Source organism: Coregonus lavaretus, assembly GCF_964263955.1.
Source record: "Coregonus lavaretus genome assembly, chromosome: 10".
Classification (NCBI taxonomy): Eukaryota; Metazoa; Chordata; class Actinopteri; order Salmoniformes; family Salmonidae; genus Coregonus; species Coregonus lavaretus.
Genome location: NC_139997.1, coordinates 1,605,977 through 1,623,010, shown reverse-complemented (window position 1 = coordinate 1,623,010; position 17,034 = coordinate 1,605,977). Strand labels below are relative to the sequence as shown.

The 17,034-nt window shown below is 43.5% G+C and overlaps 1 protein-coding gene across 1 annotated transcript in view; it reads right to left on the bottom strand.

Annotated features, from left to right (window-relative positions):
* The window catches only part of LOC311135790 (polypyrimidine tract-binding protein 3-like), a 60,070-nt gene extending 43,857 nt beyond the window's left edge, over positions 1–16,213 (bottom strand). Inside the window, exons 1-3 of the mRNA XM_084169832.1 lie at positions 16,067–16,213; positions 7,270–7,422; positions 6,568–6,678 (exon numbers count right to left, since the gene is read on the bottom strand). Of these exons, the coding sequence (XP_084025958.1) occupies positions 6,568–6,678; positions 7,270–7,422; positions 16,067–16,201 (399 nt within the window). The 5' untranslated portion in view covers positions 16,202–16,213. The remainder of the gene's footprint in view (positions 1–6,567; positions 6,679–7,269; positions 7,423–16,066) is intronic.
* Between the last annotated feature and the right edge of the window lie 821 nt (positions 16,214–17,034).

Sequence of the window (17,034 nt, the reverse complement as noted above, 5' to 3'; positions counted from 1 at the left end):
TTAAAATGATAAACTTGTATTAGCAAACACAACGTGCCATTGGAACACAGGACTGATGGTTGCTGATAGACGACTAAGTGAAAAATCTGTCTATGTGCCCTTGAGCAAGGCACTTAACCCCTAATTGCTCATGTAAGTCGCTCTGGATAAGAGCGTCTGCTAAATGACTAAAATGTAAATGGAAAATGTATAATGGGCCTCTGTACGCCTATGTAGATAGGCTACAATAGCCATTTACAACATTAACAATGTCTACACTGTATTTCGGATAAATTTGATGTTATTTTAATGGACAAAAAAAATGGCTTTTCTTTCGAAAAAACAAAGACATTTCTAAGTGACCCCCAAACTTTTAAACGGTAGTATACCAAAGTAGTGGGCCAGATATATTTTATTTGATATATATTATTTGTGTGGGGAACAGGGGAAAACATAGCAGCAGTACAACAGAACACAGACAGAGCAGAGGCCAGACTACAGCACACTAAAGGATTTAATTACTGGCTGTCTTCTCTGGGTTGGTCCCCGCTGCCTTCATTACATCTCGGCGGTTGCGTCCCAAATGGAACCCTGTCCCATTTATAGTGCACTACTTATAGGGTGCCATTTGGGATGTAGATGCCTGCTGTCTTCTCTGGTTTGGTCTCACTACCTACATTGCATCTCTCCTCTCCTCGCCACAGAGCCACTGACGGATGAAACCCTGGAGGGCTGATGATTTGTGGCCTAGGAGTGTGTGTGTGTGTGTGTGTGTGTGTGTGTGTGTGTGTGTGTGTGTGTGTGTGTGTGTGTGTGTGTGTGTGTGTGTGTGGGCTCTATAGCAGGGAATGAAATGAAAGAAGGCAGACAGGGTTGCAAAATTCCGGTAACTGTCCCAAAATTACCAAGTTTTCCAGAAATCCTGGTTGGAAGATTTCAGAAATCAGGAGGGAATAAGCAGGAAAAACAGAATCGTCCAACCAGGATTTTTGGAAAACCAGGGAATTTTGGGGAAAATACTGGAATTTTGCAACCCTACAGGCAGTAAAACACACCGTCCAACCTCCCAGAGGTAGACAGCATGTTAACCGTCCAACCTCCCAGAGGTAGACAGCATGTTAACCGTCCAACCTCCCGGAGGTAGACAGCATGTTAACCGTCCAACCTCCCAGAGGTAGACAGCATGTTAACCGTCCAACCTCCCAGAGGTAGACAGCATGTTAACCGTCCAACCTCCCGGAGGTAGACAGCATGTTAACCGTCCAACCTCCCAGAGGTAGACAGCATGTTAACCGTCCAACCTCCCGGAGGTAGACAGCATGTTAACCGTCCAACCTCCCAGAGGTAGACAGCATGTTAACCGTCCAACCTCTCAGAGGTAGACAGCATGTTAACCGTCCAACCTCCCGGAGGTAGACAGCATGTTAACCGTCCAACCTCCCAGAGGTAGACAGCATGTTAACCGTCTAACCTCCCAGAGGTAGACAGCATGTTAACCGTCCAACCTCCCAGAGGTAGACAGCATGTTAACCGTCCAACCTCCCAGAGGTAGACAGCATGTTAACCGTCCAACCTCTCAGAGGTAGACAGCATGTTAACCGTCCAACCTCTCCTCCTCCAAGATCAGAGGTAGACAGCATGTTAACCGTCCAACCTCTCAGAGGTAGACAGCATGTTAACCGTCCAACCTCTCAGAGGTAGACAGCATGTTAACCGTCCAACCTCCCAGAGGTAGACAGCATGTTAACCGTCCAACCTCTCAGAGGTAGACAGCATGTTAACCGTCCAACCTCCCAGAGGTAGACAGCATGTTAACCGTCCAACCTCCCAGAGGTAGACAGCATGTTAACCGTCCAACCTCTCAGAGGTAGACAGCATGTTAACCGTCCAACCTCTCAGAGGTAGACAGCATGTTAACCGTCCAACCTCCCGGAGGTAGACAGCATGTTAACCGTCCAACCTCTCAGAGGTAGACAGCATGTTAACCGTCCAACCTCCCAGAGGTAGACAGCATGTTAACCGTCCAACCTCCCAGAGGTAGACAGCATGTTAACCGTCCAACCTCCCGGAGGTAGACAGCATGTTAACCGTCCAACCTCCCGGAGGTAGACAGCATGTTAACCGTCCAACCTCCCGGAGGTAGACAGCATGTTAACCGTCCAACCTCCCAGAGGTAGACAGCATGTTAACCGTCCAACCTCCCGGAGGTAGACAGCATGTTAACCGTCCAACCTCCCGGAGGTAGACAGCATGTTAACCGTCCAACCTCCCGGAGGTAGACAGCATGTTAACCGTCCAACCTCCCAGAGGTAGACAGCATGTTAACCGTCCAACCTCTCAGAGGTAGACAGCATGTTAACCGTCCAACCTCCCGGAGGTAGACAGCATGTTAACCGTCCAACCTCCCAGAGGTGGACAGCATGTTTAGCCTGTATGTTTGTCCAGTGAATAAACAAAGATCTATGCAGAAACAGACCGCTAGTCAGCATCGAGGGAAAGATGAACGGAGCAAAGTACAGAGGAGATCCTTGATCAAAACCTGCTCCAGAGCGCTCACGACCTCAGACTGGGGCGAAGGTTCACCTTCCAACAGGACAACGACCCTAAGCACACAGCCAAGACAACGCAGGAGTGGCTTCGGGACAAGTCTCTGAATGTCCTTGAGTGGCCCAGCCAGCGCCCCGACTTGAACCCGATCGAACATCTCTGGAGAGACCTGAAAATAGCTGTGCAGCAACGCTCCCCATCCAACCTGACAGAGCTTGAGAGGATCTGCAGAGAAAAATGGGAGAAACTCCCCAAATACAGGTGTGCCAAGCTTGTAGCGTCTTACCCAAGAAGACTTGAGGCTGTAATCGCTGCCAATGGTGCTTCAACAAAGCACTGAGTAAAGGGTCTGAATACTTATGTATATGTGTATTTCCGTTTTTTTGTTTTTCTTTTACTTGCAAAAATGTCTAAAAACCTGTTTTTGCTTTGGCATTATGGGGTATTGTGTGTAGATTGATGAGGGGAAAAAACTATTTAATCTATTTTAGAATAAGGCTGTAACGTAACAAAATGTGGAAAAAGTCAAGGGGTCTGAATAATTTCCGAATGCACTATATACAGGGTGTACCAGTACCGAGTCGATGTACAGGTTATTGAGGTAGCTATGTACATATAGCTAGGGGTAAAGTGACTAGACAACAGGATAGATAATAGACAGTAGCAGCAGTATACTGTAGGTAGGGGTAAAGTGACTAGACAACAGGATAGATAATAGACAGTAGCAGCAGTATACTGTAGGGAGGGGTAAAGTGACTAGACAACAGGATTACATTTACATTACATTTAAGTCATTTAGCAGACGCTCTTATCCAGAGCGACCTACAAATTGGTGCATTCACCCTATAGCCAGTGGGTTAACCACTTTACAATAAAAAAAAAAAATGTGTAGCAGCAGTATACTGTAGGTAGGGGTAAAGTGACTAGGCAACAGGATAGATAATAGACAGTAGCAGCAGTATACTGTAGGTAGGGGTAAAGTGACTAGGCAACAGGATAGATAATAGACAGTAGCAGCAGTATACTGTAGGTAGGGGTAAAGTGACTAGGCAACAGGATAGATAATAGACAGTAGCAGCAGTATACTGTAGGTAGGGGTAAAGTGACTAGACAACAGGATAGATAATAGACAGTAGCAGCAGTATACTGTAGGTAGGGGTAAAGTGACTAGACAACAGGATAGATAATAGACAGTAGCAGCAGTATACTGTAGGTAGGGGTAAAGTGACTAGACAACAGGATAGATAATAGACAGTAGAAGCAGTATACTGTAGGTAGGGGTAATGTGACTAGACAACAGGATAGATAATAGACAGTAGCAGCAGTATACTGTAGGTAGGGGTAAAGTGACTAGACAACAGGATAGATAATAGACAGTAGCAGCAGTATACTGTAGGTAGGGGTAAAGTGACTAGACAACAGGATATATAATAGACAGTAGCAGCAGTATACTGTAGGTAGGGGTAAAGTGACTAGACAACAGGATAGATAATAGACAGTAGCAGCAGTATACTGTAGGTAGGGGTAAAGTGACTAGACAACAGGATAGATAATAGACAGTAGCAGCAGTATTGTTACGGATACAGGTATCCTGTGTCTTTTTGTGTTTTTCCTCTCCTTCTGCCCTAATCACAGGTGTCCTTTATGTTCCTGATTGGTGGTCGTTGGGGTGTCTGCTGATTGCTAAGGTGGACCAATCAGTGAACATTCCTCTGCATTGCACCACCTGTTTCTGGTTTTTCAATCACACATCCCATTGTTTAAAAGCCGGTCAGTTGTGTTTGTTGTGAGAGACTATTTCCGTATGTGAGTATGGATACTGTGGTGTCCTGTGTTTTGTGTACTCACTCATTTGCTGGTTACTCTGTTTGGTAACTCTGTGTGTTTCTGGGAAAAGGGGAGTTTAAGCTAGTTGCCCTTGGGCGTACATTACCCGTAGGAAGAAAACTGTCTAAAAACACTAGTTAGACCTGAGCGGACCACCCCCTGTACTTTTGTATGATTAGCAGTAGCTTAGCGGTTCTTGAGGCAGGCAAGATCAGTTTAGGTTTTTTTTACACTATTGTTTCATTTCTTGGGTCCTGCTCAGCCCTTTTTCCCAAACCTTTACCGTGTGTTCAAAAATAAACCTTTCATGTTTGACGGTAGTTTATGGTTGTCGTGTAGTTTTTGTTCTCACTGTTCCATGTGACGCTTATAATTTGCATGAATTATGTTACGGGTCTCATGTCCATCCACCCTAGACGTTTAAAGCCACGGGGTTCGTAACAAGTATACTGTAGGTAGGGGTAAAGTGACTAGACAACAGGATAGATAATAGACAGTAGCAGCAGTATACTGTAGGTAGGGGTAAAGTGACTAGACAACAGGATAGATAATAGACAGTAGCAGCAGTATACTGTAGGTAGGGGTAAAGTGACTAGGCAACAGGATAGATAATAGACAGTATACTGTAGGTAGGGGTAAAGTGACTAGGCAACAGGATAGATAATAGACAGTAGCAGCAGTATACTGTAGGTAGGGGTAAAGTGACTAGACAACAGGATAGATAATAGACAGTAGCAGCAGTATACTGTAGGTAGGGGTAAAGTGACTAGGCAACAGGATAGATAATAGACAGTAGCAGCAGTATACTGTAGGTAGGGGTAAAGTGACTAGACAACAGGATAGATAATAGACAGTAGCAGCAGTATACTGTAGGTAGGGGTAAAGTGACTAGGCAACAGGATAGATAATAGACAGTAGCAGCAGTATACTGTAGGTAGGGGTAAAGTGACTAGACAACAGGATAGATAATAGACAGTAGCAGCAGTATACTGTAGGTAGGGGTAAAGGGACTAGGCAACAGGATAGATAATAGACAGTAGCAGCAGTATACTGTAGGTAGGGGTAAAGTGACTAGGCAACAGGATAGATAATAGACAGTAGCAGCAGTATACTGTAGGTAGGGGTAAAGTGACTAGACAACAGGATAGATAATAGACAGTAGCAGCAGTATACTGTAGGTAGGGGTAAAGTGACTAGCCAACAGGATAGATAATAGACAGTAGCAGCAGTATACTGTAGGTAGGGGTAAAGTGACTAGGCAACAGGATAGATAATAGACAGTAGCAGCAGTATACTGTAGGTAGGGGTAAAGTGACTAGACAACAGGATAGATAATAGACAGTGGCAGCAGTATACTGTAGGTAGGGGTAAAGGGACTAGGCAACAGGATAGATAATAGACAGTAGCAGCAGTATACTGTATATATTTGGAATGGCCGGCAGGGATGTAGCTCAGTTGATAGAGCATGGCGTTTGCAACGCCAGGGTTGTGGGTTCGATTCCCACGGGGGGCCAGTATAAAAAGATATGTATTCACTAACTGTAAGTCGCTCTGGATAAGAGCGTCTGCTAAATGACTAAAATGTAAATGTACGCACTACCCTCTGTAGTGCCTTGCGGTCGGAGGCCGAGCAGTTGCCATACCAGGCGGTGATGCAACCACTCAGGATGCTCTCGATGGTGCAGCTGTAGAATTTTTTTAGGATCTGAGGACCCATGCCAAATCTTTTCAGTCTCCTGAGGGGGAATAGGCTTGTGGCTGTGGGGAGTAGAAGCTGTTCAGGGTCCTGTTGGTTCCATTTCTTGGTGCACAGGTAATGCTTGCCGTGCGGTAGCAGAGGGAACAGTCTATGGCTTGGGTGGCTGGAGGCTTTGACAATTTTTGGGGGCCTTCCTCTGACACAGAGGTCCAGGATGCCAAGACTTATCTGGGTTGAACTGAGCTGAGAGGGAATATATCTGATATTATTAATGCTTCTATCCAAACACATCAGGACAGAAATAGACAGACGGTAGATACTTGTTATGCTCTCTCCTTCCTCTTCTGACTGCTGCTCCTCCTCTGGTTTAGAGGATAAATCAAGTTGTCTGACATCCATGTAGCCTCCAGAGCCAAAGAAATAGCCTAGCCATTTCAACCCCATATGCTCCTGATAGTACAAACAGAGGTATGCCTTTCTGTCGTCAATATGAAGGGGTGTTTTTGACTACGTACCGCTTTGGCGTGGTGGGCATTCATAGGGTCAGCATATTGTAGCAGGGCTTGGAACTGGTTGTTCTTGGTGAAAGTGATGATCTTCAGGACAGTCCCGAACTTAGAGAAGATCTATGGAGGCAAAAAACACAACCCAGTTCATATAAACTCTCTGGCTACTCATCGCCATACTTTAGGGAGGAGTATTATTCCAAAACTGGGATGAAAAGAGTTTCCCCTTTACTATGTGAAGTACTTTGAGCATCCATCAATCAATTAATCAGTCAATATGTCAACCAGTCATCTAATCAGGGGACCGGGGTTAGTTAGAGGTTAGGGGTTATAGGTCAGGGTTACCTGGTGTAGGACCTCCAGTGATACAGGGTAGAAGAGGTTAGGGGTTATAGGTCAGGGTTACCTGGTGTAGGACCTCCAGTGATACAGGGTAGAAGAGGTTAGGGGTTAGAGGTCAGGGTTACCTGGTGTAGGACCTCCAGTGATACAGGGTAGAAGAGGTTAGGGGTTATAGGTCAGGGTTACCTGGTGTAGGACCTCCAGTGATACAGGGTAGAAGAGGTTAGGGGTTATAGGTCAGGGTTACCTGGTGTAGGACCTCCAGTGATACAGGGTAGAAGAGGTTAGGGGTTATAGGTCAGGGTTACCTGGTGTAGGACCTCCAGTGATACAGGGTAGAAGAGGTTAGGGGTTATAGGTCAGGGTTACCTGGTGTAGGACCTCCAGTGATACAGGGTAGAAGAGGTTTTCTACGATGATGCGCAGCACGGGGCTCTGTCCTGGCATCAGGGTTCCGTCACCAACAGATGCTGAACCACCCAACGTCACTGCATTGACCGCCTGCAACGCTGCCTGAACTCTCTGTTAGGGGGGGAGGGAGGAGAGGAGAGGGGGTTGTTGGGTTTAATAATACCCCAAACAAACAATAATCATAAGTGATATAACTTATTAACGTCATAATGCTGCTCACCACATAGTATTTACACATTGGGTTTACCATGACAACAAACAATCAATAACATATAACAGACATTGATATAGAGGACATTGATATAGAGGACATTGATATAGAGGACATTGATAAAGAGGACATTGACAGAGAGGACATTGATGGTGAGGACATTGATAGAGAGGACATTGATAGAGAGGACATTGATAGAGAGGACATTGATATAGAGGACATTGATAGTGAGGACATTGATAGAGAGGACATTGATAGAGAGGACATTGATAGAGAGGACATTGATAGGGAGGACATTGATAGAGAGGACATTGATAGGGAGGACATTGATAGAGAGGACATTGATAGTGAGGACATTGATAGAGAGGACATTGATAGTGAGGACATTGATAGAGAGGACATTGATAGTGAGGACATTGATAGAGAGGACATTGATAGAGAGGACATTGATAGGGAGGACATTGAGAGTGAGGACATTGATAGAGAGGACATTGATAGTGAGGACATTGATAGAGAGGACATTGATAGAGAGGACATTGATAGGGAGGACATTGAGAGTGAGGACATTGATAGAGAGGACATTGATAGGGAGGACATTGATAGGGAGGACATTGAGAGTGAGGACATTGATAGAGAGGACATTGATAGGGAGGACATTGATAGAGAGGACATTGATAGAGAGGACATTGATAGAGAGGACATTGATATAGAGGACATTGATAGAGAGGACATTGATAGAGAGGACATTGATAGAGAGGACATTGATATAGAGGACATTGATAGAGAGGACATTGATAGAGAGGTCATTGATAGTGAGGACATTGATAGTGAGGACATTGATAGAGAGGACATTGATAGCAGCGGAGCCAGACAGCAGACATGCACGACTGCATCTCGAATGGCACCCTATTCCCTGTACAGTGCACTACTTTTGACCATAGCACTATGGGCCCTTGTCAAAAGTAGTGCACTATATTGGGAATAGGGTCCCATTTGGGATGCAGCCGTGTGGTCAGACAGAGCGAGAGGCAAAGCGAGAGGGGTCCCTGGTCATCCATTGTGTGTGTTGTAACATGAACCTCTACAGTGGCTAGAGACAACAGACTGGACTGGACAGACCTGGTGCTGGAAAGGTCATATCTCACACACACACCTCCCAAATGGCATCCTATTCACAATACTGTATAGTGCACTAGCTTTATTTTATATACACTACCGGTAAAAAGTTTGGACCCTGTATATATAGCCTCCATACTGTTATCTTATTTTACTTCTGCTCTTTTTTTCTCAACACTTTTTTTGTTGTTGTTTTATTAAACTTTTTAATTAAGGAATAAATGCATTGTTGGTTAAGGGCTTGTAAGTAAGCATTTCACGGTAATGTCTACACCTGTTGTATTCGGCGCATGTGGCAAATCAAATTTGATTTGACCTTCTCATTCCAGGGTTTTTCTTTATTTTTACTATTTTCTACATTGTAGAATAATAGTGACAACATCAAAACTATGAAATAACACATTTGGAATCATGTAGTAACCAAAGAAGTGTTAAACAAATAAAAATATATTTTATATTTGAGATTCTTCAAAGTAGCCACCCTTTGCCTTGATTACAGCTTTGCACACTCTTGGCATTCTCTCAACCAGCTTCATGAGGTAGTCACCTGGAATGCATTTCAATTAACAGTTGTGCCTTGTTAAAAGTTAATTTGTGGAATTTCTTTCCTTCTTAATGCGTTGTGTTGCGACAAGGTACGGTTGGTATAAAGAAGATAGCCCTATTTGGTAAAAGACCCTGTCCATATTATGTCAAGAACAGCTCAAATAAGCAAAGAGAAATGACAGTCCATCATTACTTTAAGACATGAAGGTCAGTCAATCCTGAAAATGTTTCTTCAAGTGCAGTCTCAAAAACCATCAAACACAATGATGAAACTGGCTCTCATGAGGACCATCACAGGAAAGGAAGACCCAGAGTTACCTCTGCTGCAGAGGATAAGTTCATTAGAGTTAACTGCACCTCAGATTGCAGCCCAAATAAATGCTTCACAGAGTTCAAGTCACAGACACATCTCAACATCAACTGTTCAGAGGAGACTGCGTGAATCAGGCCTTCATGGTCAAATTGCTGCAAAGAAACCACTACTAAAGGACACCAATAAGAAGAACAGACTTGCTTGGGCCAAGAAACACGAGCAATGGACATTAGACCGGTGGAAATCTGTCCTTTGGTCTGAGTCCAAATGTGAGATTTTTGGATCCAACCGCCGTGTCTTTGTGAGACGCAGAGTAGGTGAACGAATGATCTCCGCATGTGTGGTTCCCACCGTGAAGCATGTAGGAGGAGGTGTGATGGTGTGGGGGTGCTTTGCTGGTGACACTGTCTGTGATTTATTTACAATTCAAGGCACACTTAACCAGCATGGCTACCACAGCATTCTGCAGCGATACAGCATCCCATCTGGTTTGCGCTCAACAGGACAATGACCCAACACACCTCCAGGCTGTGTAAAGGCTATTTGTCCAAGAAGGAGAGTGATGGAGTGCTGCATCAGATGACCTTGGCCTCCACAATCACCTGACCTCAACCCAATTGAGATGGTTTGGGATGAGTCAGACCGCAGAGTGAAGGAAAAGCAGCCAACAAGTGCTCAGCATATGTGTGAACTCCTTCAAGACTGTTGGAAAAGCATTCCAGGTGAAGCTGGTTGAGAGAATGCCAAGAGTGTGCAAAGCTGTCATCAAGGCAAAGGGTGGCTATTTGAAGAATCTCAAATCTAAAATATTTGTTTAACACTTTTTTGGTTACTACATGATTCCATAAGTGTTATTTCATAGTTTTGATGTCGTCACTATTATTCTACAATGTAGAAAATAGTTTTAAAAAACTTGAATGTGACACAGCCTGGGATCGAACCCGGGTCTGTAGTGACACCTCAAGCACTGTGATGCAGTGCCTTAGACCGCTGTGCCACTCGGGAGGCCCTAGTGCACTAGTTTTGACCAGAACTCTGGTCTAAAATAGTGCACTATCTAGGGAATAAGATGCCATTTGGGACGCAGTCACAGTGGCTGTTCAGGGGTACCGTTGAAGTCGGAAGTTTACATACACCTTAGCCAAATACATTTAAACATTTAAAAGTTTTTTTCCACAATTCCTGACATTTAATCCTAGTAAAAAATTCCCTGTCTTAGGTCAGTTAGGATCACCACTTTATTTTAAGAATGTGAAATGTCAGAATAATAGTAGAGAGAATGATTTATTTCAGCTTTTATTTATTTCATCACATTCCCAGTGGGTCAGAAGTTTACATACACTCAATTAGTATTTGGTAGCATTGCCTTTAAATTGTTTAACTTGGGTCAAACGTTTCGGGTAGCCTTTCACAAGCTTCCCACAATAAGTTGGGTGAATTTTAGCCCATTCCTCCTGACAGAGCTGGTGTAACTGAGTCAGGTTTGTAGGCCTCCTTGCTCGCACACGCCTTTTCAGTTCTGCCCACACATTTTCTATAGGATTGAGGTCAAGGCTTTGTGATGGCCACTCCAATACCTTGATTTTGTTGTCCTTAAGCCATTTTGCCACAACTTTGGAAGTATGCTTGGGGTCATTGTCCATTTGGAAGACCCATTTGCGACCAAGATTTAACTTCCTGACTGATGTCTTGAGATGTTGCTTCAATATATCCACATAATTTTCTTCCTCATGATGCCATCTATTTTGTGAAGTGCACCAGTCCCTCCTGCAGCAAAGCACCCCCACAGCATGATGCTGCCACCCCCGTGCTTCACAGTTGGGATGGTATTCTTCGGCTTGCAAGCCTTCCCCTTTTTCCTCCAAACATAACAATGTTCATTATGGCCAAACAGTTCTATTTTTGTTTCAACAGACCAGAGGACATTTCTCCAAACAGTACGATCTTTGTCCCCATGTGCAGTTGCAAACCGTAGTCTGGCTTTTTTATGGTGGTTTTGGAGCAGTGGCTTCTTCCTTGCTGAGCGGCCTTTCAGGTTATGTCGATATAGGACTCGCGGATATACAGTGAGGGAAAAAAGTATTTGATCCCCTGCTGATTTTTGTTGTTTGCCCACTGACAAAGAAATGATCAGTCTATAATTTTAACGGTAGGTTTATTTGAACAGTGAGAGACAGAATAACAACAAAAAAATCCAGAAAAACGCATGTCAAAAATGTTATAAATAGATTTGCATTTTAATGAGGGAAATAAGTATTTGACCCCCTCTCAATCAGAAAGATTTCTGGCTCCCAGGTGTCTTTTATACAGGTAACGAGCTGAGATTAGGAGCACACTCTTAAAGGGAGTGCTCCTAATCCCAGTTTGTTACCTGTATAAAAGACACCTGTCCACAGAAGCAATCAATCAATCAGATTCCAAACTCTCCACCATGGCCAAGACCAAAGAGCTCTCCAAGGATGTCAGGGACAAGATTGTAGACCTACACAAGGCTAGAATGGGCTACAAGACCATCGCCAAGCAGCTTGGTGAGAAGGTGACATCAGTTGGTGCGATTATTCGCAAATGGAAGAAACACAAAAGAACTGTCAATCTCCCTCGGCCTGGGGCTCCATGCAAGATCTCACCTCATGGAGTTGCAATGATCATGAGAACGGTGAGGAATCATCCCAGAACTACACGGGAGGATCTTGTCAATGATCTCAAGGCAACATGGAGGTGGAAACATTATGCTTTGGGGGTGTTTTTCTGCTAAGGGGACAGGACAACTTCACCGCATCAAAGGGACGATGGACGGGGCCATGTACCGTCAAATCTTGGTTAAGAACCTCTTTCCCTCAGCCAGGGCATTGAAAATGGGTTGTGGATGGGTATTCCAGCATGACAATGACCCAAAACACACGGCCAAGGCAACAAATTAGTGGCTCAAGAAGAAGCACATTAAGGTCCTGGAGTGGCCTAGCCAGTCTCCAGACCTTAATCCCATAGAACATCTGTGGAGGGAGCTGAAGGTTCGAGTTGCCAAACGTTAGCCTCGAAACCTTAATGACTTGGAGAAGATCTGCAAAGAGGAGTGGGACAAAATCCCTCCTGAGATGTGTGCAAACCTGGTGGCCAACTACAAGAAATGTCTGACCTCTGTGATTGCCAACAAGGGTTTTGCCACCAAGTACTAAGTCATGTTTTGCAGAGGGGTCAAATACTTATTTCCCTCATTAAAATGCAAATCAATTTATAACATTTTTGACATGCTTTTTCTGGATTTTTTTGTTGTTATTCTGTCTCTCACTATTCAAATAAACCTACCATTAAAATTATAGACTGATCATGTCTTTGTCAGTGGGCAAACGTACAAAATCAGAAGGGGATCAAATACTTTTTTCCCTCACTATAGATACCTGTTTCCTCCAGCATCTTCACAAGGTCCTTTGCTGTTGTTCTGGGATTGATTTGCACCAAAGTATGTTAATCTCTAGGAACGCGTCTCCTTCCTGAGCGGTATGACGGTTGCGTGGTGTCAGAAGCTTCTAAAGCTATAACATCATTTTCTGGAATCTTCCAAGCTGTTTAAAGGCACAGTCAACTAAGTGTATGTAAACTTCTGACCCACTGGAATTGTGATACAGTGAATTATAAGTGAAATAATCTGTCTGTAAACAATTGTTGGAAATGTTTTATTGTGTCATGCACAAAGTAGATGTCCTAACCGACTTGCCAAAACTATAGTTTGTTAACAAGAAATGTGTGGAGTGGTTGAAAAATGAGTTTTAATGACTCCAACCTAAGTGTATGTAAACTTCCGACTTCAACGGTACATAAGAAAGTGCTACACAAAAATGTCTGTGTCTCTTCACAGTCCCTGTTGTGCCATAAGATGTTTATTTTAACAGTTATTTTTTTATCTGACTTCATTGCTAGCTTGAGTTACTTGATGTGGAAGAGAGTTCCATGTAGTCATGGCTCTATGTAGTACTGTGTGTTTCCCAGAGTCTGTTCTGGACCTGGGGACTGTGAAGAGACCCCTGGTGGCATGTCTTGTGTTGCACCGACGAGTGTCCGAAATGTGTGCCAACTGCTTCAACAGACAGTTCGGTACCTTCAACACATCAATACCTCGCACAAAGACCAATAGTGATGCAGTCAATCTCTCCTCAACATTGAGCCAGCAGAGATTGACATGCATGTTATTAACATTCACCCTCCGTGTACATCTAAGTGCAATACGTGCTGCTTTGTTCTGGACCAACGTAATTTTCCTAAATCCTTCTTTGCTGCACATGACCACACAACTGGGCAGCAGTCCAGGTGCAACAAAACTAGGGCCTGTAGGACCTGTCTGGTCGACTGAGATGTCAAGAAGGCAGAGCGACGCATTATCATGGACAGACCTCTTCCCATTTTAGTAACCATTGAGTCTATATGTTTGAGTTTATAGGTTGGACTGTACATGCAGTGGACTCACCCCCTGATTGGGTAGCTTTTATTGTACATTGAACAAAAATAAAAACACAAAATGTAAAGTGTTTGTCCCATGTTTTATGAAATAAAAGATCCCAGAAATTTTCCATATGCAATTTGTTTTCTTTTCTCTCAGATTTTGTGTACAAATTGGTTTACATCCCTGTTAGTGAGCATTTCTCCTTTGCCAAGATAACCATCCACCTGACAGGTGTGGCCATATCAAGAAACTGATTAAACAGCATGATCATTACGCAGGTGCACCTTGTGCTGGGGACAATAAAAGGCCACTCTAAAATGAGTTTTGTCACACAACACAATGCCACAGAAGTCTCAAGTTTTGAGGGAGCGTGCAATTGGCATTCTGACTGCAGGAATGTCCACCAGAGCTGTTGCCAGATAATTTAATGTTCATTTCTCTACCAATTTGGCAGTACGTCCAACCGGCCTCACAACCGCAGACCACGTGTATGGCGTTGTGTGGGCAAGAGGTTTGCTGATGTCAACGTTGTGAACAGAGTGCCCCATGGTGGCGGTGGGGTTATGGCAGGGATCATCAACTAGATTCCACCGCGGGCCAGTTTTTTTCTTGAGTGGATGGTCAGGGGGCCGGTACATAATTACAAATAATTTGTAGACTGCAAATTGAACGACCGCAAGAAGCCCAAACAGATATAATATTTGACTAAAACAATAATTTCAAACCTCTGTACTATGTATGGGTGGGAATGATTGGAGCAGATTTCCTAAATTAAAATCACTGTCCAACAACACAAATAAATAAAAAATATATTTAAAAATGTTTATGCTCAGAAAACTTTGGGGGCCAAATAAAACCACCAGCGGGCCAAATTTGGCCCATGGGCCGCCAGTTGGGGAATCCTGGGTTATGGCATGGGCAGGCATAAGCTACAGACAACGAACACAATTGCATTTTATCGATGGCAATTTGAATGCACAGAGATACCGTGACGAGATCCTGAGGCCCATTGTCGTGCCATTCATCCGCCGCCATCACCTCATGTTTCACCCTGATAATACACGCCCCCATGTCGCAAGGATCTGTACACAATTCCTGGAAGCTGGAAATGTCCCAGTTCTTCCATGGCCTGCATACTCACCAGACATGACACCCATTGAGCATGTTTGGGATCCTCTGGACTGACGTGTACGACAGCGTGTTCCAGTTCCCGCCAATATCCAGCAACTTCGCACAGCCATTGAAGAGGAGTGGGACAACATTCAACAGGCCACAATCAACAGCCTGATCAACTCTATGCGAAGGAGATGTGTCGCGCTGCATGAGGCAAATGGTGGTCACACCAGATACTGACTGGTTTTCTGATATTACCTTTTTTTTAAAGGTATCTGTGACCAACAGATGCATATTTGTATTCCCAGTCATGTGAAATCCATAGATTATGACCTAATTTATTTATTTCAATTGACTGATTTTTCTTATATGAACTGTAACTCAGTAAAATCTTTGACATTGTTGCATGTTGCGTTTATATTTTTGTTCAGTGTCCTTTAAAAAAAATATATATTTTTTATTTTTTTCTTGTATAATTTTTGTAAAAAAAATGTAGGGGAATGGATCAGCTTAATATTGCAGATAGATTGTATCTTCTATCAATGTAATTGTCTGCATCACTTCCAATCCCCCATGTTTTTTTATATATATACTCCCCTTTATTACTTTTCAACCCCACCATCCTTTCCCTACTTGGAGTAAATTAGTGAACAACAATGCCCAGGCCTCTACTTCCGGTCTATACTTACTATCTACACCTTATGGACAGAGTTAATTTTACAATAATTCTATTATATATATATATATATATTTCTTTTTTTGCTCCTGAACTTCTGTTCAGTGTACTTAGTTTCACCTGCATTCAATACTAATTTCAGGTCAATTAAGTTTATCTGTAATACAATGAAGGTAGACTGTAGTTCAGATAGAGCCTGGTCAACCGTGGGAGCAATTGCATACATGATGGACTGAGGCCCTGATTGGTCAGGCTATATGGTACTCACCCCCCTGATTGGTGAGGTTGTAATGTACATGCAGTGGATTCAGTCTATGATTGGTCAGGTTGGACTGTACTCACCCCCTGATTGGGCAGGTTGTCTGTCTTGAGCTCGCGGTGGTTGGAGTACTGGATGTAGACGGGCTGGTTACGGACGTGAGGCGTTGCTGTGGTATAGTAGTTCACCATGGTGATCGCTGCCTCCTCTGAAGCCATTTCTATAAAAGCCTGGTTGGTTGGGAACAACAAAGACAAAGGTCAGACTCTTATGTTGTACAGGACAAAGCTATAGTGAAATTAATGTATATTTTAGTGCCAATATCAATTTAGTCCGGGATTCAATCCGATCGCGAATTGGACAATGCGCCATTTAAAGGTAATTTACGATTGAGCCGTCATATGCAGCGTTTACCGTGAATGTGGTCTCCGCAAACGTGGGAACACTGCCTTTAATCTTTTACTGCAGTGGGCTAAAATCAGGGTCACACAGAGTGATTCTTGGTAGTCTTCAACAAATCTACTTTCAAACAAAAGCATACACCTCACACACATGGTTATGGGCTTACAAAAAAAGAAGACACCTGTACCATGTCAAATATAGAGTTGACATTTATTACATTTTGAGTTTGCATCCCAATATTACACTTTATATACATCACAGAAGACTGACATTTTTTAACCCAATCGAACATCTCTGGAGAGACCTGAAAATAGCTGTGCAGCGACGCTCCCCATCCAACCTGACAGAGCTTGAGAGGATCTACAGAGAGGAATGGGAGAAACTCCCCAAATACAGGTGTGCCAAGCTTGTAGCATCATACCCAAGAAGACTTGAGGCTGTAATCACTGCCAAAGGTGCTTCAACAAAGTACTGAGTAAATGGTCTGAATACTTATGTAAATGTTTTTTTTTTACTTGCAAAAATGTCTAAAAACCTGTTTTTGCTTTGGCATTATGGGGTATTGTGTGTAGATTGATGAGGGGAAAAAACAATTTAATCAATTTTAGAATAAGGCTTTGCACACTCTGGCATTCTCTCAACCAGCTTC